This window comes from Dromiciops gliroides, chromosome 2 (genome assembly GCF_019393635.1).
Source record: "Dromiciops gliroides isolate mDroGli1 chromosome 2, mDroGli1.pri, whole genome shotgun sequence".
NCBI lineage: Eukaryota > Metazoa > Chordata > Mammalia > Microbiotheria > Microbiotheriidae > Dromiciops > Dromiciops gliroides.
In genome coordinates this window covers 484,818,789-484,844,888 of record NC_057862.1, presented here as the reverse complement: position 1 = coordinate 484,844,888, position 26,100 = coordinate 484,818,789, and the positions used below count along the sequence as shown (strand labels likewise).

Below are 26,100 nucleotides of genomic sequence, written 5' to 3'. Positions count from 1 at the left end.
GATCTTGGTATCCCTCCCAGATTGTTTTTGCTAGGTGGGTACTAAAGCCAAAGTGGACATGGTGCTGTTTTTGTTAGAGATCGAGAGGCCAGATTATGCTACCAGAGCAGGTTGTTTCTTTCTGAGGTGAGGGAAATCTGGCTATCTGTGTGTATGCTTATCTGCCTATGATTTTATTGGTGTAGGGAGATCTACCAAGGCATATCAGTACCTGCTTTGTGACTTGTGGTCTTCAAGAGTAGCCCAGGGTACCAAGAGGTTAAATAACTTGTCCAGGGTCACACAGCCAGTATATGTATAGGCAGGACTTGAACTCCAGACCTTCCTGACCCTCTTCTAAACCACAGTGCCTCTTTGTATGTGCTATTATTACCAATGATAATAATCTTCATTTCTTCTCTAGAAGGATAAAAGGAAAAGCCAACTGTATGTTAAACCAAGTCGATATGTGGATCCTTTCACCACGGTGACTCTGGGTTGGCCAGATGACAACAAGAGTCTGAACTTTGTGTGGTCATGTGGTAGGTGCAGAGCCATTGCTACAATCTTGGCACCCCAGACAAGTGGCATAAACTATACCGTGTAATAAACTTTTAAATACAAATTCAATGGGGGTGAAAATGACTATCTTGAGACACTATCATATACTGAAGAGACAGAGACCAGAGACACACCAAGAGAGGAGGGGTAACAAAATGGAGCTGAGCTAGAGAGGAATTCTCCTGATGTGTAACCACTTGGGGAGAAAGCATGCCATCTGGTAGATTATTATTTTTACCAATTATTCTTGCTCACTAGGAGCTAAGCTCAATTGTTTCAGTGCTGCTGAAGAATTGTAAGTGCTCTGCCAACAGCACCCTCTACATTTTAGAATCCTGAATAATGGCCCCAAGTGCTGGCACAAAATCAATGATATCTCTAGGGAGGTTCATTCAAGGAATGTAGCTTAATTCAAGAGCCATCTTTCCCCAGTCCTTGTTTTGGGTACTTCCTTCTCAAAAGCTATAATGTCATTGATTGCCTCTTTATTCACATAACAATTTCTGCTTAATGGGTTTCTGGAGTTTCCTCAGACTAGTAGTTGTTCAGTCTTATCAGACTTTTGGTGACTGTGGACCATACTGTTCATGAGATTTTTCTAGACAAAGAAACTGGAATGGTTTACCATTTCCTTCCCCAGCTCATTTTACACAGGAGGAAACAGAGGCAAACAGGATTAAGTGACTTGCCCAGGATCACACAGCTAATGTCTGAGGCCAGATTTGAACTCAGGAAGATGAATCTTTCAGACTCCAGACCCAGCATCCCATCCATTGTATCACCTAGCTACCACCAGATCTGAGAGGGATCCTAAAACGTTTTATTGTCAGAGCTGGAAAGACCCTTAGAACACAGATCATCTAGTACAATCCCCTCTCTTTACAAAGGAGGAAACTAGTGTGCAGTAAGTAGATGTGATCTCTCTAAGATAACTCAACAAATTAGTGACAAAGAGGCTTCCAAACTCTAGTTTCCTGATTCCCAGCCCAGGGCTCTTTCCATCATCCTTGGAAATAACTCTTTGAAACTTTGATTACCTTTAGTGTTTGGGAAATACTCACTTCTGGATAGAAGAATTTTCTGGCCAGTTAAAAGGTAGCCAGAGGTCCAGAAAACTTTTTTAACTCTTGCTGGAAATTTCTCCAAGGTCTACTTCTTGGCTAAGGAATTAGAGAAGAGGGAGCACAATTGGGCCTTTTTGTATAACTGAGCATCTTCTAGAATCGAACACTGGTTGACTCTGGAACATACTATGGAAGTGACTTTGGGGAGTAAATTGCACATGTCTTGCCTCCTCCTCCTCCCCCAATAAAAATTGAGGACAAGCCAGTGACAAACCAGAGAATGTCCAGTTTTCTCCTTCCCAGAAAATTCTTGTTTGTTGTCATGGCAGGGCGGTGCTGGCCTCAGTGGAGAGAATGTGTCCAGCAGCAGCGGCTCTTCACAGACCAAAGGGAGATGCTTATAGAGCCTTCCTGTCTGCCCCCTCCCAATTCCGCCATCACCCTCCGCATCCTGGTACATGGTGTGCAGGGAGAACAGTGGCAAGATGAACAGTGTCTATATGTGACAGCAGAGCAGAAACTGCACCCTCAAATCAGGTTTGGTATTTGTGAATCTGTTCCTTGAGAGCAAGGAATGCATGTCAGTCTTCTCTTGTCTCCTTCCTCCTCCTGATGGTCTATATAGGGCCCTGGCCATAGGAGCTCAGTACATATTTGTAAATGGATGAATAAGTCAATTTCACGTAGCCATTATCTAAGAATCCTCTCCTGGGAGTAAGCTGGTTTGGAAGGTCATAGGGAGAAGGGAGCAAGCATTTGTTAAGCACCTGCTATATGCCAGGCCCTGTGCTGAGTGCTCTACAAATATCATGATCCAGGCTGTAGAGAAAGGGGAGATAGAAGCAGCTTACACTCCCTCTGAGGACTGGAAGGGAAAGTGGGAAGAGAACCAGTCAGCAGGCATTTGTTAAGCACCTACCATAGGCCAGGTACTATGCTAGACAATTGGAATACAAAGACAAATTCAAACGGCCCCTCCTCTGAAGGTTCATACATTCCATCTGGAGAGACAAAATGTACATATGTACAAAATAAATAGCAGTGACTTATGGGGTTGAGGGGAGAAGCTGTAGTAGCTGTGGGAATCAGGAAAGGCCTTACACAGAAAATGTTATTTGATGTGTGACATTTAAAACTAAATGTGTGGTCGCCTTGAATTAGTAGTTTTAGCATAAGTCTTTGGGCATTAAGCATTTATTAAAGCATACCAGGTGTTAGTAAAAAGAGAACACTGGGATTTCAGAAAATTAAGTCCTGTTTAGCTTAGAACTCCAGCCTGGTCTGGTTCTTCCTCAAGTCCTTTCCTTTCTGCCACCATCCCAAAGTCCCAGAACAAAAAGGCCAGAGTTAGGGAGCCAGCCTCCCTTCCTACTTCCTGTCTCCCTCCCCAGAAAGGACCATCCTTTAAGCTGATTGGTTGAGGGTGGTCTCCTGTTGATGTTGTAGTCCACAGCCTCTGAGAACAAGACCCCACTCAGGGCCGGCCAGGTGTGGTCTTGATGTAATCAACCTTAAGTAGGTTCTCAGTCAGTCTCACCCAATTCAATCAATTCTAAATCAATCTTCAGGTGAGGCCCCTGGGTGTCTGCCAAATCCCATTATTTTCTCACAGAGGTAAGTACTGAAGGAAGAAAACTAGGGAGTCTAAGGGACAGTGGTGAAAAGGGAGTGGATTCTCAGCATGGGGGAAGGTGTAAAGGCATATAGAAGAGAGACAGGGTGTCATGTGAGAATCAAGTTAAAAGGTTGGAAGGCAATAGCAAGAGATTATGAATTTACTATGATGGACCTGGAAATCTTTATCCAGTCTTTCCTGATTTTTCATTTTAAAAAGTTTATGCAGGGCAACTAGATGGCACAGTGGATAAAGCACTGGCCCCGGATTCAGAAGGACCTGAGTTCAAATCCAGTCTCAGACACTTGACACTTAGTAGCTGTATGACCTTGGGCAAGTCACTTAACCCTCATTGCCCCACCAAAAAAACCCCAACAAAGCACATTCATGCAATCCTGGGTTATGTGAAAGCTCTCTTCAAATCTTTGAAGGGCTGTCATATGGAACAAAGATAAATTAATGTGATAATAATGACAGCTCACATTTATACAGTGCTTTAAGGTATGCAAAGTACTTTATATATGTTATCTCATTTGATCTTCACAACAAACAACCCTGGTATTGAGGTGTTATTATTATCCCCATTTTACAGATGATGGAACTGAGGTAAGCAGAGCTTAAGTGACTTGTCCAGGCTTCCAAAAGCTAGTTTCTGAGGCAAGATGTGAACTTGGATCTTCTGACTCCAAGGCCATTCATTGCTTTATTGACTTCACCATCCAAATGCTTATGAGAGTTCTTTTTGACCTAACAATAGGGCAGAAACAGGAATAGTGGATGGAAATTGAAAAGATGGCAGGAAAAAACCAAACAAATTATCTGATAATTAGAGCTGTTCCAAAGTGGAATGGACTGCTCTGATAGGAGGTGGGTTCCCTTCTCTTTTAGGCAAAGGCTGGATGATCACTTCTCAGGGTATCTTACAGTGGGCACTCGGTAGTGAATGGCTTAGATTCTTTGATGATAGTGGTCCCTTCTAACTCTCCTATTTTGTATTTTTGTGGTTTCTCACTTCTTCCAGTTGCGAAAAGAATTGCAAGCCAGTGAATGTGAGTGAACATGTCATGTTGAAGGCCACTTGTGATGACCGAACGTCTGTGACATACAGCTGGTATTTAGACACATCCTTCCAGGAGAAGGTGAGCCAGTCTTTAAGTTCATTAAAAACAGTACTCACAGAGCACTAATGCTCTGGCCACACCTTGCATGAAGCTTCAGGGATAAATGCTCCTCTGGAGCTTGAGTCTCTAAGATGGTTTTATATGGCTCTGGCTTCTATATTTTGTTCTGAAGCCACTGGAGACTAACTCTAGAACCCAGAGCACTGGAAGACCCCAGGGATGTGATCTCTGAGAGAATTATTTTAGGGGAAAGAACCACGGGTGAGGTTTATTCCATTTTTCCCACTCCCCATCCAGATTACAAAGCCAAGCTGTCACAGGTATGCTTGATATAACTGCTGAGGCCCCAAACTATGCAGGAGAGTTCTTAATCCTGATTTTTTTTATCATAAAAGTATTTTATTATTTTCCAGTTACATGTAAAGATAGTTTTCAACAATTGTTTTCATAAAAGATTTCTAGTTCCAAATTTTTCTTCTTCCCTCCCCCCTCCTCAAGACAGAAAGCAATCTGATATAGGTTATATATGTACAATCACATCAAACATATTTCTGCATTAGTCATGTTGGGAAAAAAGAATCAGAACCAAAGGGAAAAACCTCAAAAAAGAAAAAACAAAAGTAGAAACAGTATAATCCTGATCTTAATATACGTGTCACAAGTATTCCTTGGTGTAGGATAACAATATAGCTGCTCCTTGTCACTCTGGGAGGGATGAGAAAGTTCCTAGGTGGTTTTCTGGGAGGGTGGGTTGGTGCCTGGGATCCCCAAGCAGCTGGCCAGGGTCCTGAAGGGCAGGGCGAGGAGTTGGGGTTCTGTGATACAACCTGGGCTTATCTGTTGGCCAGAAGGGCCTCAGAGGATTGTGGGGACCCTGTACCCTGTACCATTCATGTTCTTGGTGCACCACACAGGGCTCACGGTCTATAAATGTTTCAGGTGGACCTTCTTCCTGCTGTCTGTGGTCTCAGTGGTTTTAGGCCAAGCTCCTTAAAGCTGCTACAGAGGAACACCTCCATCTTGAAAATGAGCAGTTCCTTCCTGTCTGAACTTGGGGCCTCAGCCACTGGTGTAGTTAAAATTAAAGTCACAGGTAGGCAAGTGTGGCAGAATTTTTTTTAACTGGACCTGTAATTCATTGGTTTAGGTAAATCTCAATGAGAAAATGACCTTTATTAATGTAGTTCAGCATCTACTCTGCAATTTATTATCTCAGAATTGCCCAGAGCCCTGAAAAGTTGAGTGATTTGCTCTGGGTCACACAGGTAGTACTTGCCAGCAAGAGGCAAGACCGAACCTAGGTTGTCCTGACTCTAAGACCAGTTCTTTATCTAGTTTGCTATACTACCTTTCATGGGAGAAAAATATAAACCACACATAAACTAATTAATTAACAAGCAAACAATTAAATGAATAAATTAGAAATATAAATACTTTAAAATTTAAAACCATATCTAAAACCCATAAATATAGTTATATATACATATACATGTACATGTACATAGGCATAGGCATAGACATAGACATGGACATGGACATGGACATGGACATAGACCTTTAGTTATTTCCAAAGAAAGCTCAGAGGTCAGCCATTCCTTGGATTGGCACTAGGTACTGGAGAGATTTGTTGTTATTTGGCCTTTGTTCTTGAAGAGGACCATGACATCAGGGTGATGTCATGACTTGCAGTGAATTGGATTTAAGTGAGGGAGGGCTGTGCAAAGTCACCAGCCTCCCTCTCTCCTGTGGAGCCAACTGGGTCCAGTGGCAAGATATACATCAGGTTGACTGGAGATGGCCCTGGATGTTTAAGGCACTCTTGGTTAGGTGACTTGCCCAGGGTTACACAGCTAGTAAGTATCAAGTGTCTGAAGTTGGATTTTTTTTTTTTTTTGGTGAGGCAATTGGGGTTAAGTGACTTGCCCAGTCACGCAGCTAGTAAGTGTTAAGTGTCTGAGGCCAGATTTGAAGTCCTCCCAACTCCAGGACCAGTGCCACCTAACTGCCCCTTACTGGAGAGAATATTCTGGGTGCAAGAGTGAAGAATTTCATAGGTTCATTCAATTCTATATCCCAGTCTGTGTGTACTTCCCTTTAAACAAACCCTATATATGAAAATCTGTTTCCTACTAATAGCAATGAGAACAACTTCTTATAGTCCATTAAGATTTTAAAAGTGCTTTCCTTATAAGAATCTTATAAGATGGGTAATATGAGGAAACTGAGTCTCAAAGCACTTAAGAGTCAGGTAACAGGGGCAGCTAGATGGCGTAGTGGATAGAGCACTGGCCTTGGATTCAGGAGTACCTGAGTTCAAATCCGGCCTCAGACACTTAACACTTACTAGCTGTGTGACCCTGGGCAAGTCACTTAACCCCCATTGCCTTACTAAAAAAAAAAAAAAAAAAAAAAAAAGAGTCAGGTAACAGCTGTGGAGTTAAGCTAAGTAGCAAGATAATTAGATTTCAAAGGAAGAGAACCTTCCTTCACACCTTGATTCTGTCTTTAACTACCTGTGTGACCTTGGACAAATTACATGACCTTTGAATCTCAGTTTCCTCATCTGTGAAATAAAGGGATTGGATTGGATGGCCTCTAAGATCTTTTCTAGCTCTATGTTTGTGATCTATGATCCTAGATCTCTTCACCTTTCATCTATAGAAGATTTGACTAGACTATCTCTAATGTCCTTTCCCCCTCTAAATCCTATTATCCTAAGTCACGTGCCTAAGATCTTATAACTAGTATCACCAGGGGTTGGGGGGAATGGGGGTGGGGAGTCAACATAGGTCTACTGATTCCAAGTTGGTTACCATTTTTACTATATCACATATCCTTTTTTTGTGGGGCAATGAGGGTTAAGTGACTTGCCCAGGGTTACACAGCCATAAGTGTCAAGTGTCTGAGGACGGATCCGAACTCAGGTCCTCCTGAATCCAAAGCCAGTGCTTTATCTACTGTGCCACCCAGCTGCCCCCCACATATCCTTTTTTTTTTTTTTAAGTGAGGCAATTGGGGTTAAGTGACTTGCCCAGGGTTACACAGCTAGTAAGTGTTAAGTGTCTGAGGCCAGATTTGAACTCAGGTCCTCCTGCCTCCAGGGCCGGTGCTCTACCCACTGTGCCACCTAGCTGCCCCCACATATCCTTTTAACATAAGTAAAGGGGAGATGATTTGCTTTACAAAGGATTTCTTTTATTTATTAAATATACATTTTCCCCAAAAGAAGCATGTTTTACATAAAACAAGGAACACTTATGTAAAACCCTGCTTCACCCCATTAGCAAAGAGCCTCCTTTAGGAGTTCCCATCCCCTCATCTGGAGTTTAGAGGTTTCTGTCCATTCCCTATTGTGGCCTGTTATACACAGCCAATGACCCCCTCAGAATCATAGACCTGATCCACTTCCACATCTAGACTCCAGCATTTGTTTCTTTCTCCTCTGGGTTCAATCATTTCTGTATGAAGATCATAACAGGCACAAACCCAATTTATAATAATCTGGGTTTGCAAAAGAATAATAACAAAAACAGCAGCATTTCTCTAGTTATTAGTGATTAGAACATTTTTTCACATGGATATTGATAACTTTGTTTATTTTTTCAGTTCCCTATATATTTGAGAAGTGAGGCCTTTATCAGAGAAACTATTTTTTAAATTCCCATAGTTTTCTGCTTTCCTTCTCATTTTGGCTGCATTGGTTTTGTTTGTGCAAAACCTTTTTAATTTTACATAATCAAATGTATCCACTTTACTTCCTGTGATCCTCTCTCTCTCTCTCTCTCTCTCTTGTTTGATTTGACAAGTAAGTTTTTCTATGCTCCCAGGGAGATGGTTTTAAAGCATTCTCCCTTTGAATTTCAGCAATGACCAAGTTGGCCTATGGAGAACAGACCTACATTGTCAGCACCCTTTATCCTCCCAAGGCTCCAACTTGTTCTGTTATTCCAGAGCATGGAACCATTCTGACAAGCTTTAGGATCTCATGCAATGCATCTGCAGAGCCTGGCTTACTCATCTATTGTTTCTGCCTGAAATCAGGTAGGATCTAAGGACCTCCTTTTTCTGTTGGCTGTCCCATGGAAACTATCCAGAGCTCTCTGTGTCTTTGCAGTGGCTAGTGTGTAATTTAGGAACAGAAACTGTCCACGAGGGGATGAAGTTTGCAGTGTCAAGAGTCTCCCATGGTAGTCTAGGCTCCTATCTTTCAGCTCACCTTGGAAAGAAGACTAGCAGGGTATTCTTCCACCTGTGAGAGGCAATGTGGCAGAATAGAATGATCATGGGATTTAGAGTCAGGAAAGCTGGCTTGAAATCCCATTTCTTCTACCTTCTCTTCTACCCATGTGATATTGGGCAACACCTTTTGAACTCTGTTCCTATGAAATGAAAGGGTTGAACTAGATGAGCCTGCTCAATTTATAGATTAGGAACTGAGGCCCAAAGACTTTAAATGATCTGTCCAAGGATACACAGAAAATAAATGGGAGAGCTGGGATACTAAAAAGAAGTCAGAATCTAAACCCAATACTCTCCACACTGTCAGAAGTTATGGCTTCAGCTCAATCATGGCGGAGCTTACCATCTAGAAGGTTCCTCTCATGGTCACTGCCTCTTGGCAAACATCCTTCAAGGTCAAAAGCCACAGGAACTTGGGGAACTCTGGATAATGTCTACAGAGACATTTCTGATTTGCCAGGTCTACATGATAACATCTCTAAAGGACAGACAGTCCGGCCCCAATATGATGGTTATACATCTATACAAAATGGACCCTGAGAAAATTTTCAAATGGGCACCCCTTAGTTTTTTTAAATTATATTTTATTTTCTCCCAACTACATGTAACAACATTTGTTGGGGCTTTTTGAAGTTTTGAGTTCCAAATTCTATCCCTCTCTCTCTCTCTCATCCCCCTTCTCTAAGATGATAAGCAGTCTGATATAGATTATGTATGTGCAGTTATGTAAAATATTTCCATATTAGTCATTTTGGCACCACTTAGTGTTTTTTTGTTTGTTTGTTTGTTTGTTTGTTTTTTTGGTGAGGCAATTGAGGGTTAAGCGACTTGCCCAGGGTCACACAGCTAGTAAGTGTTAAGTGTCTGAGGCCAGATTTGAACTCAGGTCCTCCTGACTCCAGGGCTGGTGCTCTATCCACTGTGCCACCTAGCTGCCCCCCCCCCACTTAGTTTTAATAGATTTTGGTAAAGTTTACTCTGTGGTAGGAGATCCTGAAAATTATGATTGCATTCAGGAGTGGTTACCAATTACAAAACCACTAGTACTTATATTTAGTTTAGTTTCTTGTACTGAATTTGGCATTTGTAAGATCTTTATGGGTGTTTATGCTTCTGTAATCAATAATGTGTCTTTTGTAGGGCTTTCTAGAACTCTGAGAAAGTTCTTTTCCCTGACTCTTCATCTTCCTATTTTTAGATTCATGCTTCTATTGTGGTCATGAGCCGGAACTCCCTTCCATTTATCTGCCACTTGGAGAAGAAGAAAAGAACTTTGTTCTGAAGATTCTCATTTCTGTTGCTAATAAAGCTGGAGATACAGTCCATACCCACATAGCAGTCAAGGTAGATAATATTCTTTCTCCCTCCCTCCCTTCCTTCTTTTTTTTTTTTGTGGGGCCATGGGGGTTAAGTGACTTGCCCAGGGTCACACAGCTAGTAAGTGTAAAGTGTATGAGGCCGGATTTGAACTCAGATACTCATGAATCCAGGGCCGGTGCTTTATCTACTGCACAACCTAGCTGCCCCCTCCTCCCTTCCTTCTAAAGCAGGAAGGGACTTCATAGGTTATCTAATCCAATTCCATCATTCTACTTTTGAACAAACTGAGGTCCAGAGAGTTTAGGTAGTTTGCCTAAAGTTACATAGCCAGTAAATAACAGAACTGGGATGGGAAGAAGCAGTGTGATATAGTGGGTAGAGCTTTGGAAGTGGCATCATGAAGACCTGGGTTTACATTTCATTTGCAAATTTGTGATGCTGGTCATAACACATCATTAGCCTCTCATCCTTGATTTCCTTATCTTTAAATGAGGTTAATAATTATACCTTCGTCATGGGGTTAGTGCATAGATAAGTAGAGATTATATTTATAAAACACTTTTGCAAACCTTAAGGAGATACATAAATATGAGTTATAATTTTCATTTGTATGCCTGATTATTAGAAAATCGGGACACAGGAAAATAGATTCAGAGCTAGAAGGGACCTAAAAAGCCGATTTGTATTTCTACCTTCCCTAAGTATCATATGACTGTTTCTCCAGTGGGGAGTATGTATCATCCTTATAGTAATGTATCAGTTTCTTATAGATTCTGAAATGTCAGCTCTTTTTATGCTATATTTATTGCATATTTGCTGCAAATATTCTTTCCAATGCCAGTATTTCTTAGCATGGAATTTCTTTTGGCCTTTGCATTCTTTGATGCTTTTCACATTTTTTTCCCCACTCCATGCTAACGTTGCTATGACCTGCTCTTATTTTCTAGAAGAAAACTCACAACTTATGACCCTGGCATCTACCCATGTAGCCCTGGAGGCCAGGCTACTTTCTTATCTTCTCCCAATATTGTTGATTTCTCCCCTTCAGGTAGAACAAGAAGACACAAACAAGGGAAACAGAACACTCCATGCACTGATGTCAGAGAAGATAAGCAACATACTAAAAGGAGAGAACAGCAGCATGGCACTTATCCAGTTGTCTAAGTCAGTGTCCTCCATCTTGAATCTGGGGGGCCAGGATGAAGGCTTCCCTCCGTCTCTGAGAGCCAGCCCTGCACAGGAGGTCCTTGATGTGGTTTCTCTTTGTATCATGGAAAAATACCAACCCTTGGCTCAGCAAGCCTCTGGCATGGCAGGGAGGGGTTAGACTTTAGAAATGTCTGATCATGGCCATGAAGAAGTCATTGATGATAGTCACAGGACTTAAAGCTGAAAGGGACCTTACACATCATCTCATGAACCCTCCCAATTCCTCATTTGATACCAGCATAATGCCTAACACAATAGACATTTAATAGATCCTCTTTCTTTCTTTCTTTCTTTCTTTCTTTCTTTCTTTCTTTCTTTCTTTCTTTCTTTCTTTCTTTCTTTCTTTCTTTCTAATTCATTCACTCAACTCCCTGTTTTACAGATAACAACACTGAAGCCCATGGAGATAGTATAATTTGTCTACACAGGTAGCAAGAAGCAGAGCAAGAATTTAAACCAAATTCTCCTGCCTCTATGATCCTTTACATCCATGACATTTCCTCCTCCTTTTAGTCCCGACCTTAGGAGCTGCCTAGTTCAACACTCTCATTTTGTAAATGAAGAAAATGATGCCTAGGGAGATTAAATGACTTGCCCAGAATTCCACCAATAGTAAGCAGCAGAGGTGTTATTCTTCTGCCTCCAAGTCCAATTCTCTTTCCACTGAATGAATCATGCTACCTTCATTGAGTTAAACTTTGGAGTTATTTTCTTGATTTCCCCCTGCCCTTAGGATCCTGTCTTCCACCAAGGATTATAAGACACGTGTCCAAGCATATGTCCTCAGGCATTAGGACTCCCTGAATGTCCTGGGACCCCTCCTGATTCAGCAGTGCTTGGGAAGCTGCGGGTCCCCTTGTGGACACTGGTGGCAGGGACCCTGCAACCATACCTACCAGAATGAGCTTGAGGTTCCCCAGCAGAATGCAAACAAGAGTCCCCTTCTAAGCCATTCCCATGTTCCCCCACATTGAGAAAAGGATGTAAAAACCAGGGACTACTGTCCAGTGACCTCCCAAATTTGAGTCATGGGATGAACCTGGTATTAGGAATTTCCAGGCCCAAATTCAAGGTCCAGCTCTGACACCAAGTCACTGAATGACCTTGATCAAGTCTCTGGTTTTCAGGTTTCTCATTTATAAACTTTAGGGACTAGACTAAATGTCCTCTAAGTCCTGCTCTTCCCTGCCTAAGTTCTGTTATTCAATGGTCTAAAGTCCCTTTGAGCTTGGACATTCAGTGTTCTATGTTCCAAGGGCCCTATCAGTCCCAATACTCTGTGATTTCTATGGTCCCATGGATAGCAGCCCAATCCCAGATGAGTAGGAAACCAGGCTACGTGGGTGGCAGGATTCTGGTCTATATTGGCAAACATCAGCCCCTCCTAACTGGGCCTCAGACAGGGCACTGAGGTCCAGAGAGGGACAAAGACTTTTCTTTACTGAGTTAGAGATGGAAGCAAGGATAGAGCTCAGGCCTTAGGGCAATGTTCTTTCTTTTATACCATGTTGTCCCTAGATATAGAAAGGGATGCTAGAAACACTCTAGGCTCAATTCTCCTCCTCATATTAAAAATCCTTGAGACTGAGGGTTTCCTATTTGTCCCCACACCTTTTACAACTCTTTGATTTCTACATCCCTACGCAAAGGCTGCCATGTCGAGAGAGCAGAGTGTGTGTTTTTAAGTGAAGACAGTGAAAATAATCATAACTAAGAGATTTGTGACAGCCTTGGAGGTCAGTGGAGGATCTTTGGTATGGTGAAAGCTCATTGGTTCCCAAGTTTTTGCAGAAACAGGCTTAACATTTGATTTTTTAAAAATTATTTTAAATTAAAATTTTTTAATGTTTATTTAACTTTTTTAACATTTGATTTTACATTAACTGATATTAACTAGCTTATGTACAGTATACCTTAATAAATTTTTTTATCTATCTAGCAAACCTTTATTAACTATTTGTAACTCTCTCTTTCCATCCTAAGATCAGAGAGCTCATGCTGAGGATGCTGGCTTCTGTCCCTGCTGATGAAATGCAGCTGGCTCTGGGGATGGCAGAGGCACTGAAAGACGTCACCTTCCGCCATGAAGAGCTCTCCCCTTCAGCCCAGGTGAGCAGAATCACATTTTTTTTTTTTTTTTAGTGAGGCAATTGGGGTTAAGTGACTTGCCCAGGGTCACACAGCTAGTAAGTGTTAAGTGTTTGAGGCCAGATTTGAACTCAGCTACTCCTGACTCCAGGGCCGGTGCTTTATCCACTGCACCACCTAGCCGCCCCAGAATCACATTTCTAATGTGCTAAACATTGATAGATATAACCCACATAAATGATATGTTTTTGTGGGGGATTTTCAATAATTTTTAAGAATGTAAAAGGGTTCTGAGATAAATGAAAGTTTGAGAACTGATAATCTAGACCAATCTAGATCTCACAACAACCCTGGGAAGCATATGCTGTTATTACTTCCATTTTACAGTTTAGGAAACTGAGTCATACAGTGGTTAAGTGATTTGCCTGTGATCAAACAGCTAGTAAGTAATCTGAGGCCACATTTAAACTCAGTGATAAGCTAATCATAACAAGTATTTTTCATGTTCAAAGTAAGAAGCATGATATTGGGTTGGGGGTGGGGTGGGGAACAGAAGGAGACCCTAGGACGTAGTAAAAGCATTGAGGGGAATCTGCCCTGGGATGAGGAAATGGGGAGAGGGAGCAGTCAGGGAGAGTAAGCTTATGGTAGCTCCTATTTTAACTAATTATTCTTAACTAGGTAGTAAGTAGGGTAGCTGGGTGGTGAAGTGGATAGAGTGCCAGGCCTTGAGTCAGAAAGACTCTCTTCTTCCTAAATTCAAATCTCACCTCAGACACTTACTAGATGTGTGACTCTGGGCAAGTCATTTAAACCTGTTTACCTCAGTTTCCTCATCTGTAGAATGAGCTGAAGAAGGAAATGGTATCTTTGCTAAAACAACCCTAAATGGGGTCACAAAGAATCAGACACAACTGAAACCGACTGAACAACAAAAGGTACAAAGCAATTGTTTCTACCTGCTGAAAGTTTGTTATAGTCATTACCCTCTAAATTTAAGGGCACCTTGGCACAAAGATTCAATTTACGTCACTTTGATTATGGCTTTTCCAATACTTTCATTTTACAGAGAAAGAAACTGAGACCCAGAAAGAGGAAGTGATCCCGGGTGCTGAAATTCCTCTCTAGAAACAATCTCCTTGTCTTCTCTTTTCCCCCTTCCCTTACATACCTCCTTCTCATAGCTGTTTTTCACTGTTATCATGACATTGAGCCCTTTTATTCCTCTTTTTTTCTCCAGGCTGTCAACTCATTGGTACCTTTCTTCCCTCACCTCAGTCTTGACCTGTGGGCAACTATTTTAGCAAATCATTCTCTTCCTTCTCTGATTGCCTGACTTCCTTGATCATCCATAATTTCTGTCCTTGCTGGACTTTAGCCTTGAATAACTCCACTCATCTTGCTCCTCTGCTCCTACCACTTAGCTGCTGAATGGTGTTGGAGGAAACCACAGAACCACACCGCCTGACTTCCCTGCAGATTTATACTATTTAATCTCCCTACTTTTTTTTTTCCTTTGTGGGGGTAATGAGGGTTAAGTGACTTGCCTGGGGCCATACAGCTAGTAAGTGTCAAGTGTCTTAGGCTGTATTCGAACTCAGATCTTCCTGAATCCAGGGCCAGTGCTTTATCCACTGCACCACTTAGCTGCCCCCTATACTCTTTAATCTCAACAAAACCCTTGTTGCTATACAGGCCTCCTCAAATTTCTTATTGAAACATCACATTTCCACATTGGATTTTCTGTGCCTTTTTTATCTATTAGATGATACATTCCTTGAGAACAAAGACTTTAAACTTTATCTCTATTTAGAACTTAGTATAGGAACATAGTAGGCACATGATGATGATAGTGGCAGTGGCGGTGGTGATGCAGGCAACTAGGTGATTCAGTGACTAGAGGACTGGGCAAGAGTCAGGAAGACCTGTGTTTAAATACAGCCTCAGATACTTCCTAGCAGTGTGGTCCTAGGCAAGTCACAACCTCTGTCTGCCTTAGTTTCCTCAACTCTAAAAGGAAGGTAATTCACTGGATTGTTTTAAATATTAAATGAGATGATATTTGTCAAGTGCTTAGCATGGTGCCTGGCACATGGTAAGTGCGATATAAATGCTTATTCCCTTCCCACTTAATAAATGTTGGTTACATTAAATCAAGCTGAGGTAACTACAAGTCCATAATCAAGTTAGTGGCAAAAATAGACTTAGAAACCAGGGCCTTCTACCCCACCAGGGTAGGTAAGGAGTCTGTCAAGATATGGTAGAATAAAAGAAAGTTGGCTTCAGGATAGCTGAGGGGACTTGGCTGAGACTTTGAAGCAAGGTTCATGAAAGAGGGAATTAGAAAGCATTAAATAAAGGATACCAAGATACCTTCCCCATTTTAGAAGGTGGAGTGGCATCTTTGTGACTAGATAGAATCAGCCTCTTCAAAGCAGGAGATTAATTTCCTTGTTTGGTCCTCAACAAAGTCCTTGTTGAGGTTAGATCGTATTGTGAGGCTGAGCTGCTGGGTACTACATAGCCTTCCCTATATCCCGGGACCACAAGCATAGATTCACAGTACATGAGAGTCAGATGGTACCTAAACAGTTATAGGATGGTAGGCTTGCAGATTTAGAACTGGGAGGAGCTTTGGAAACCATCTTGCCCAATCCTTCCTTTTACAAATGAGGAAACCAAGGCCTAAGAAGGTCAATGGTGGGTTTCCCAAAGTAATACAGGCAGGAAGTGAAACAGCCAGGTCTCCTGACCACAAACCCAGAATTCTTCCCAAGCAGCTGACCCTAGGAAGGGGATCCAGAGGGCATATCCAGAAAGGACCACAAGATTTCTATCTGTAAGGGACCTTAGAAATCATTCCAAGCACCTCCTCCATTTTATATAGGCAGAAGGGAGGCCCGGCAAAATAAAATGACTTTTTGTCACACAGCTAGCAATGATCAGACCTAGAATTCTGACTCCAAATTCAGTATTCTTTCCACAAAGCCACACTGCCACTAAAGAATATGTACCTATAGGATCACAGGATCAGAGATGGCGAGCTGGAAGGGACTTTCAAGCTCACCTAGTCCAACCCCATCATTTTTTAGATGGAGAAATTGAGGCTCAGAGAGTGTGACTTGCCCAAGGTCAGATAGGTAATATGTAACACACACAGAGTTTGAGGGTGTATAAGGAGCGAGTGAATCTACTATTTGTGAAAAAAAAAATCTGCCTATGCTTCTTGGCTCTGCTTTACCTCCTCAGGCAGCACAGACTGCCAGGCTCCTGGGGAGGGCCCTGATTAATGCCAACCACCTGTGCTTGAGTGGAGGCTCCCTCATCCTCCCCTTTTGTCCTTGCAGATGTCATGCTTTCACATACTCTCATACAGACCTGTTCTCTCTCATTTAGGGATGGATTACATTAGGATTAGAGAAAGGGATAAGGAAAACTTGTGGAAGGGGGCAGACACAATAGTGTCAATCTTCATTGGTTTATAGTTATGGATGTAGGGTATTGAGGGTCTGACCTTCCAGCTAGCTACCATGGCCTGGCTTTTATTTAGCAATGTTTAACAGTGTGTTTAAACAGCAAATGTTTACTGAGCAAGACCTTGCACTGGGCACCACAGGGGATACAAAAATAAAGTCAGTTCAACAAACGTTTATGAGGTGCTTACTATGTGTGTTGCTCTGTGCTTAGAGATGAGGATATCTGGCAGGAGTGGGGCCCTGAACTTATGATTCCCATGGCAGAGGGAACGCCTGATGTAGAAAGTCCTTCCATTGATACATATCAGAAATGCATCTAAAATTTATTAGTCTCTGAGTGCAGCTTTGGGGCATTGAGTGCTACATGACTTGCCCATGGTTACCCAACTAGTATGTATCAGAGGCCTGGTCTTTCATACTCCAAGGGAGCCTTTGATCCACTCTGAAGCTATGAAGTTATGAATACAAAAATGAAGTCAGATAGAGTCCCTGCCCCTGAGCAGCTGACAATTTTGTGGATGGGGGAGAGGGGACCACTGAAAGGAGGAGACATGACAGTAACACAAAAGAGTATGATGAGGTAGAGTATAATAGGGGAAAAGGACAGAGTCAGACAAAATGCTCTAGACAAATTTGAGGAGGGAGAGAGACCTTTTGAGTGTGGGAATCAGGGAAAGCTTGATGGTGGAGATGGCTTCTGAGCTGGATGTTAATGGGAGACAGGGATTTCAAGAGTGAGAAGGGGGAGCATGGTTCCTGGCCTCATGAGGCTCACAGTCCAGTTGGGGAAATAAGGCATAGATACAAGTCATTCTATTACAAGGCAAGACAATCAAAATTCTGGTCAGGTCCTGCAGAATTTCCTCATTTGGGCACTCTAAGTCCCTGTGGACAATGCTAGAGGCTTACTACTGGAAGGCTGTACCCTTTGCAGGATGGCCTTGGGGGCCCGTCAGGTTCTGTTTGATTCTGTCCTCAATTAACTTTCCTATTCCTTTTTGGGGACAAGCTGGTGGCCAGCCGTGTGCTTTGGAATGTCAGCAAGTCCCTGGCAATGGGGATGTCTAGCCCTGAGGATGGCACCGTCAGACAGAAGCACCAGATGACAGCCATGTACCTGTTTCATGCAGTGGGAAATATACTTGAAGCATCGAGGAGCCAAGAGCCTGAAGAACCACTGGGCTCTGGTACCAGCCAGGTTGTTGTCAGTGAAAGGCGTTTCCTCTCAGGATTTGTAGAAGGGTTTCAGGGGAAGGGGTGGCCTGGGAACTACATTTGCTCAGAGCTCAACACTAGTTAAGTGACTGTGTCAGTCAGTCACGGGTCAGCACTGTGCTAAGTGTGGGGGATACAGAGAAAGGCAAAAGACAGCCCCTTTTCTCAAGGAGCTCACAGTCTAAAGGGAGAGATAACAAGAAATCAGCTGTGTACAAACAAGCTATGTACAAGATAAATTGGAAATAATCAACAGAGGGAAGGTACCAGCATTGAGTGGGGGGGAGTCAGGATGAGATGGCAGTAGACACAACCTTTATTAACAGGGAACTGTAGGGGACAGTGGGAACCTCTTCCTGCACCCCCTTGCCAAAGAATCCATAGAACGTCTTTACCTGACCCCTGTGGGAGTCACACAGGCCAAGTCTAGCCCAGGCCAGAGGGGAGAATGGCCCTCCCTCTGTGGACCACTCTGCATTTCTATACCACATCACTAAAAGCAGAGTATTGCAGGAGAGAAATCTGAGCCTATGAAGGACAGATGGACTAAGCCACATTCCCCTCTCTTGGCAGGTGATCGTGCAGCTGCTCGGTGCCCTAGAGAATCTACAGAGTGCTCTCTTACTGGGAAGGCCTCCTAGAGACCACCCTACCATGCTGAGTGTACCCGCCATCTCTGTGTATATCAACAGGTAATGTCGAGCTCACAGCATCCCAGGAGAGGCCTTGGTCCTTGACTGGGGGCCCTTTCAGTGAACAAAAAGCGATTGGGAGGCCACATAGTGTGGTAAAGGGTGTTGGATTTGTAGTGAAAGGACTTGGGGATGTGTATTTATCTAATGTTTATTTTCCTCTTCTCTCTCTCCCTGGGGATTGTTTGCCTTTCATTGAGGTCAGGGTGCAGCCGCAAAGTCTGGATCGTGCCTCCTTTCATCTCAACACAAGCAATTCTGCTGTCTTCACTCTGCCCAGCATTACTTCCCTCAACACCTTGGGGGATGATGATGAACCTGTGGACATAAGGGTGGGTGTTCACGCCCCTGCCTTGAAGATTCCAACACTTCAAATTCCTTCCACATTTCCATTCATTTGTTACCCTACATGAAAATGACTAGTGAGAAGTGGTTTTTCAGGTATCCCTGTTAGAGAGATGCTGGGAAGAGCCTCTTCTCCAAGCCTCAGTTAATTCATTGGGCGAATGAAGAAAATAATCTTTGCATTACCTACTTCACCGAATTATGTGAGGATCAAGTCAGATACTGTATGTAAAATATTTTGCAACCCTTAAAGCACTAGAGAAATGTCAACTGTCATCACTGGGTCCTGGCTCTACCATTTATTACCTGCATGACTGTGAGCAATTCACTCAACCTTTCTGAAACTCAGTTTCCCTATCTGTAAAATGAAAGGGCTGGACCAGATAACCTCTAAGGAAGACCCCTTCCAACTTTAGATCTAAAGTCACTATCACTTATTTACTTGTTTGTTTGTTTGTTTATTCATTCCTTTAAAAAGGTAAACTAGAATTAGTCCCTGTAAGAAAATCACAAGGACTCAAAATTTTTTTAAAAAATTACTGGAATAAATCAAGCTGGAATGAAAGAGGTAGTAAATTAACTGTACTTGGCCCTGGAAAGTAGAACTAGGAAGATACAACAAGACAAAATTAGGCTTGATTAAGGAAAAACTTCCTAGCAGTTATGGCTATCCAAAAATGAATTGAGCTGCCTCCCCTTCACTGCAGGTCTTCAAGTAGGAGCTGATTGACTCCTTGGCATGTAAGTTGTAACAGTGAGGGCTGGATTAGAAGGCTTCTCAAAAACTTTCCAACTCTGAGATTCTGTGATTCAATGCTTTCCTTGACTTTAGGGCCCAGGGAGGTTGATAATAGGAAAGTAGTCACTGGTGTCCCCAAAGGCTTCAAGTTTTGAGTTCCAAGTTTTATCCCTCCTTCCCTTCTTCCCCTCCCCCTTCCCTGAGGCAGTAAGCAATCAGATATAGGTTACACAAGTGCAACTATGGAAAACATTACCATATTAATAATTTTGTATTTTGTAATACTTTTGTAAACTTGGATAAAAGGGAAAAATGAAAGAAAGTGAAAATAGCAAGCTTCAGTCTATGTTCAATCAATATCAGTTCTTTCTTTGGAGGTGGATAGTATGCTTCATCATTAGTCCTTTGGGATTGTCTTACATCATCGCATTGCTGAGAATAGTTGTTATTCACAGTTCTTTATCAAACAATATTGCTGTCACTATGCACAGTATTCTCCTGGTTCTGCTCATTTCACTATACATCAGTTCATATAACTGTTTCCAGGCCTTTCTGAAATCATCCTGCTTGTCCTTTCTTATATCACAATAATATTCTATCACAATCATATACCATAGCTTGTTTAGTTATTCCCCAATTGATGAGCATTCCCTTGATTTCCAATTCTTAGCCACTACAATAAAAGCTGCTATAAATATTTTTGTACAAATAGATCTTTTTTTCTTTTTTGGGATGTCTTTGGGATATAAACCCAGCAGTGGTATTGCTGGATCAAAGGGCATGTATAATTCTATTGTCCTTTGGGCTTAGTTCCACATTACTCTACAGAATGATTGGATACGTTCACAACTCCATCAACAATGGATTGTCGTCCCAGTTTTTCCACATCCCCTCCAACATCCAATATTTTCCTTTTTTTTTGTTATATTTGCCACTCTGACAGGTGTGAGGAGATACGTCATAATTGTTTTAATTTGCATTTCTCTGATCAATATTGATGTAGAGACCTTTTTCATATCACTATAGATAGCTTTGATTTCTTTGTCTGAAAACTGCCTGTTAAGAGGGCTGCTTTTTATCTCATTCTCCATCACTCTGTCTCTGGGCTTCTTCCTCCCACACTCAACTCACAGGTGGCTGTGCTGAGAGCCAGTATTGTCTATGTGTGTTGCACACCCCATTCTTTTCCTTATTGTGGCCTCCTACTCCTCATTGGGCCTTCTTTCTTGCTCTTCCCTTTCCCCCTACCTCCCAACAACTCTGTTCCAATCCCATAGTCCTGACCCAAAACATACACCCAGCCCAGCCCAGCCCAGCCCAGCCCAGCCCAGCCCAGCCCAGCCCAACCCAGACTAGCCTAGATTGCCCGAGAGGCAGAGTTGTCATGGTGTGAGTTAAGAGCTACAGACTAGAAGCGAGGAGGTTTGGGTTTAAGTCCTGTCTCTGCCACCAACTTGTATGTCCTCAGGAAAGTAATTTTTTCTTTCTGGGCTTCAGTGTTTTCATCTGTAAAATAGGGGGTTTGGACTAAAATGATCTCTAAGACTTCTGATTCTAATAATCTATGAATCAGATTCCAAAGGGGATTTCTTCCTGAAGATGGGGCTTGTTGGCCTGGGATCACTGAGGTTCCATTCAGTCCTGGCTGAGAGACCAAGGCCCACCTTATTAGTGACAGCTGTTCCTAGCAGGCCTCTTAAAGCAGCAGTGAGTTACTCTTCATTGGAGGCCACCAAATAGAGATTGAATAACCATATTCTGGAGGAAAGTTCTGCTGAGGTATTGGTTGGACTAGCTGACCTCTGCTTCCTTGTAACTGACTTCCAATGATTCCTCCCAGTGTGATTATGATATATAGACATGGCTATATACTATCTGAACTTGGAGGGTAGAAGGCCTAGGGGGAGGGCCCTGTGGAATGGGGTGGGGAGCTAGGAAGCAGAGGCTCATAGCTGCCCACCTTATAAAATTATCATTTGCTATCTGACTACCTGTGGATAGGAGAAAGGGGATTACAATCACTCTCCCCTCCATTACTCCAGAATCTTTAACTGGCATGCATCCTTCCTGAATCAGAAGTCTTCTAATCTGGGCCAAGAGTCATTCATGCTCACCCCACCCATGGTCCACCCCGTTCCGAACCAGGGATTCATTGACATGGTTTACATTGTCAGAGAAGTCCAGGAAAGTATTGATCACTTAGAAATTTGTCCTGGCAACAGCCTCTTGCTGATTCCACCATCCATCTCTTTCATCATCTGCCTCCTACCACCTGTCCTCTCATTAGTCTCACCTCCCCCAGGTCCACTCACCCAGCCCCTATTTTTCCATCCACCCACTCTCCATCTCAGGCCCCAATAATAACACCTGCTGATAATTACTCCCAGTCTTAACAAAATTCCCTCATAATTGCTCAGTGAGAGATAACTAGTACGAGTATTGTTATTCCCATTTTACAGATGAAGAAACTGATTTCCAGAGAGGGGTTTGCCCAAGATCATAGAGCTAGTGGTTAGGCATAGAACCTAGACCACCTGATCCTTGAGCCTTGTGGCTCTTTCTGTTTTGGAATGCAGCCTTGTATGTATTCTCCTCTTTTTAAAATTGTGTGTTCTCTTCTGATTCTTTTGTTCTGTTAGTCAACTAGTATTTATTAAATGTTTACTATGTGCCAGGTGTGTGCTGAGCATTGGGAAGTCAAAGAAAGGGAAAAACACAGTCCTTGACCTTTAAAAGCTACCATTCTAATGGAAGGCAATATGTAAACAGCTACACAGGTGCATACATTCAGTATAAATGGAAAGTCTCATCTTAGTTAAGTCCCTGTTTTCTTAACTGACAGTCTTCTAAGACCATGCTGGGCTAATCTGGCCTTGCAGTTTGCTACATCCAGAGCTAGGCAAGAACTTCAGAAAATCCTTGCCTTTTTTCAACTTCTCCATTCTATCCTACCTCTTTAGGAGAATGTTGCGTCTATGCTTTTATTCAAGGTCTGGCTGCCATTTGGAAGTTTGAACACTGAGTAGACTAGAAGATGGGCCCCCAGATGCTTTCCATCTTATTCACTGGCCAGCCACTTCTTACAATCTAGTAAACTTCTTTAATGGTTCAGAACACCAGGCCAACCTTTCCCAAAGAACTCACTGTTTAGAAGTTGGGGAAAAAAAAGAAGGGGTGGGAGGAAAGGGATTTCCATACAGCTCAGCCTGAGATGGTCAGTACATTTTCAAGCAGCCAGTGCTCTTCTGTTCCCTGTGACACTTCAGCATGTTTGGAAAAAAGGCTAAGTGCAGAGAATGAATGGCAAGCAGATAGCTTCAGTGGGTGGCTCTATCCTTATCTAATTGGACCAGGCAAAAACTTCCTTCTCTTTGTGATGGTACCTGCTACCATCAGAGAATATCAGAAGTGGAAGAGACCTCATTGGCCATCTAGTTAAACCTATAACTGAAAAAGAATCCTAACTCCTACCCATTCAACATGTGGTCATCCATCCTCTGCTTGAAGATGTCCGATGAAAAGGGAATGCACTGTCTGACGCAGCAGCCCATTCCTCTTTTGAACAGCTCCAGTTGTTAGGAAGTTTTTCCTGACCTCAAGCCCAATTTGATCTCTCCGCAATTTCTACCCCAGTGTTCCTAGTTCTAACCTCTAGGGCCAAAGAGGACAATTCTGCTGATTCTTTCATACCCCAAATTTTCAACTATTTGAAGACAGTTATCACATACCCAGCTCTGAGCCTTTCCTTCTCTAAGAAAAACATTCCTAGTTCCATCCCCATTGTAGTTCCTAAGGTTGGTACTTCGGCATGCTGGAGACACAGGGCACAGAAACATTACCAATGGACCCTCCCCCACCTGTACTCACTCCTCAAATATGATGCAGCAACTGTCTCCATGTCCTATTCCTCATGGGATGGAGCTTGTCTGCTAGACTGGCTCCTCCCTCAGCCTGGGCCAAATCTTCCTCACTTTTGGTTCTAGATGGTGAGTTTTCCTGAGAATCCCTTCCCTGCAAGTGGCAGCTTTGATGTTCAAGGGAGTGTTGGAGGCCTACATCTGACCAGCCCTGGGGGTCAGCTCATCCCAGTGAAGAATCTAAAAGACAATATTGAGGTAGGTGTTTGTCTGACTTGACAATCAGGCACTCCAAGACTAAGGCCATTAATCTGGTTTCTTGTTCAAGGTTGGAATTATGCACCCCCCCCCAAAAAAAAGGTGATTTAGAAAAAGGGTCTTCAGCACAGCATCCTGAGAGGCAAAGATTCCAAAGACGGACTAAAGATGGTGAGAATATGCTGTCCTGCCCCTAGTGAGAGGTTTTTTATACTTCTTCAAAGTGTTTCTCTGGCAGATGGAGGTGACCCAGCAGGCAAAGTACCAGAGCTGGCAGTCTGACTTGTTAGTCAGTAAATATTTAGTAAGCTCCTACTATGTGTCGAGTACTGTGTTAAGCTCTGAGGCCACAAAGAAAGTCAAAAGACAGTCCCTGCTCTGAACCCCTGGGCTTTGGAATAAGAATCGCTAAGATCTGTATAGCACTTGGAGGTTTGCAAAGCCCATATGAGCCTCATTATAACCCTAGAAATTAGATACTACAGGTATTATCATCTCTGTTTCATAGATGAGGAAACTAAGACTCATAAGAGACTTGCCCATGATCTTACAATTAGTAAAATTTCCACGGTAAGATTAAACCCAGGTCTTCCTGTTCCAGATGTGGAGTACAATACACTATCTCTTGGTCAGTCAATAGACTTCATAGAGTCAGAGGACTTGGAGCTAGAAGAGATCTGGGTGGGGCCAAATTCTGGAGGGCCTTGAAAAACCAGGTTGTTAGAGTTTGGGCTCCTACCAGTTGTAAACTGGAAGTCACTTAAGCAAGAGTTCTTAACCTCAGGGGGTCCAGGAACTTAGATGGGGGGGGGATTACATCTTTATTTTCACTAACTTTTGGTTTCTTTTGTATTTTATCTTATGCATTTAAAAACCATTATTCTGAGAAGGGTTCTTCTTCTGGCTTCAGCAGACTTTCAAAAGACCAAAAAAAAAAAAAGGGTTAACTCCAGTATGAAAGGGTTTTCAGCAGTACTGGGGGATGACGGTAGTGTATTTATGGAAGATTAGTTTGGCAGAATGGGCTGGGGGCTTGGGGAAGCCTACTTTATGATGAAAAAACCCAGTAGAAATGACTGGCCCCTCTTCCCTGGCAGAGTGACCAATCTTCAACAGAGGCCACTCAGCAGCTACAGGTTTTGGAATGTCTGGGAGTAAGGAAGAGCAGTTTCCCTTTTGAAACTTTGGATGAGTTGATGGCTTTTCTTAAGAAGACTGAGGCATGGCACAGTGTAAAGAAAGTCAGAAAACATGGGTTTGAATCTCAGATCTACTTAATTCTTGTGTAGCCTTGAGCAAGTCACATACCTTGAAGGGCCTCTGTTTTTCTCCTCTATAACACAAGGGAGTTGAACTAGATGACTTCTAGGGTCCCATCCAACTTTGCTGGTATTCTCATTATCCTACAAGACCCCATCAACCCTGAAACTCATACCTGCTTAGTATCTCCTGTCTTTGGGGCTCCTCCTTCACTCTAATTGGAGACAGTCAAGGGTGGACAGTGGAGAACTCCTCCCAGATCTTTCAAGTAAAGACAGTGGGGGTGGGGGCAGTCATCTCTACATTTTCCACCTGGCTGCACTCCTCTGCACTTATCATATCCTTGCCTGGTATGTTTCCCCTCCTCCTTTCAGGGTATTTTTAGGTATTGTCTTCCCTTTTTTAGATTGTGGGCAGGGACTGTCTTTTTCCTTCCTTCCTTCCTTCCTTTCTTAGAGTAGGGATATGGAAAGGGGTTGGAACACGAACGGTAAGGTACTTTCAGTACCATTTCTGTGGAGAATCACATGAAGAGAGAAATGGACACTATGGGCTATGTTGATCATAGGATTTAGAGAAGGAAGGGAGCTTAAAGTCAAATCAACTAATTTGTTGAGCATTATTCAACAAGAATTGATTAAGCACATATTATATGCCAGGCACTGTGCCAAGTGATGGGCACACAAAGAAAGGCAAAACAATAACACATCCAGCTGGCATCTGGATATTCCCACCTAAATGTCCTGCCAATCCTTCCAACTCAGTGTGTTCAAAACTGAACTCATCATTTTCTCTTCAAAATCTGCTCTTCCTTTCCAATTTCCCTATTTCATTGGCCACCTAAGTCACCCACACCCAAAACTTTCTCAAATCCATCATCTCTTTTCCCTTCCTATAGCCATCATTCTATAATACACTTCCCCTTACTTCTTGACTGGGTCGTTGTGATAGCCTTTTTGGGGTTTGTTTGGTGTGGTTTTTTGCAGGACAACGAGGATTAAGTGACTTGCCCAGGGTCACACAGCTAGTAAGTGTCAAGTGTCTGAGGCTGGATTTGACCTC

General features: G+C 42.7%; 1 protein-coding gene across 1 annotated transcript in view; it reads left to right on the top strand.

Moving 5' to 3' along the window:
* PKD1L2 (polycystin 1 like 2) overlaps window positions 1–26,100 on the top strand; it is a 155,638-nt gene that overhangs the window by 29,490 nt on the left and 100,048 nt on the right. The window contains 12 exon segments of the mRNA XM_043981005.1: window positions 404–521; window positions 1,934–2,141; window positions 4,241–4,358; window positions 5,280–5,433; window positions 8,205–8,381; window positions 9,778–9,923; window positions 10,948–11,142; window positions 13,092–13,217; window positions 17,682–17,870; window positions 18,461–18,579; window positions 18,785–18,911; window positions 23,647–23,778. Coding sequence (XP_043836940.1) covers window positions 404–521; window positions 1,934–2,141; window positions 4,241–4,358; window positions 5,280–5,433; window positions 8,205–8,381; window positions 9,778–9,923; window positions 10,948–11,142; window positions 13,092–13,217; window positions 17,682–17,870; window positions 18,461–18,579; window positions 18,785–18,911; window positions 23,647–23,778 — 1,809 coding nt within the window.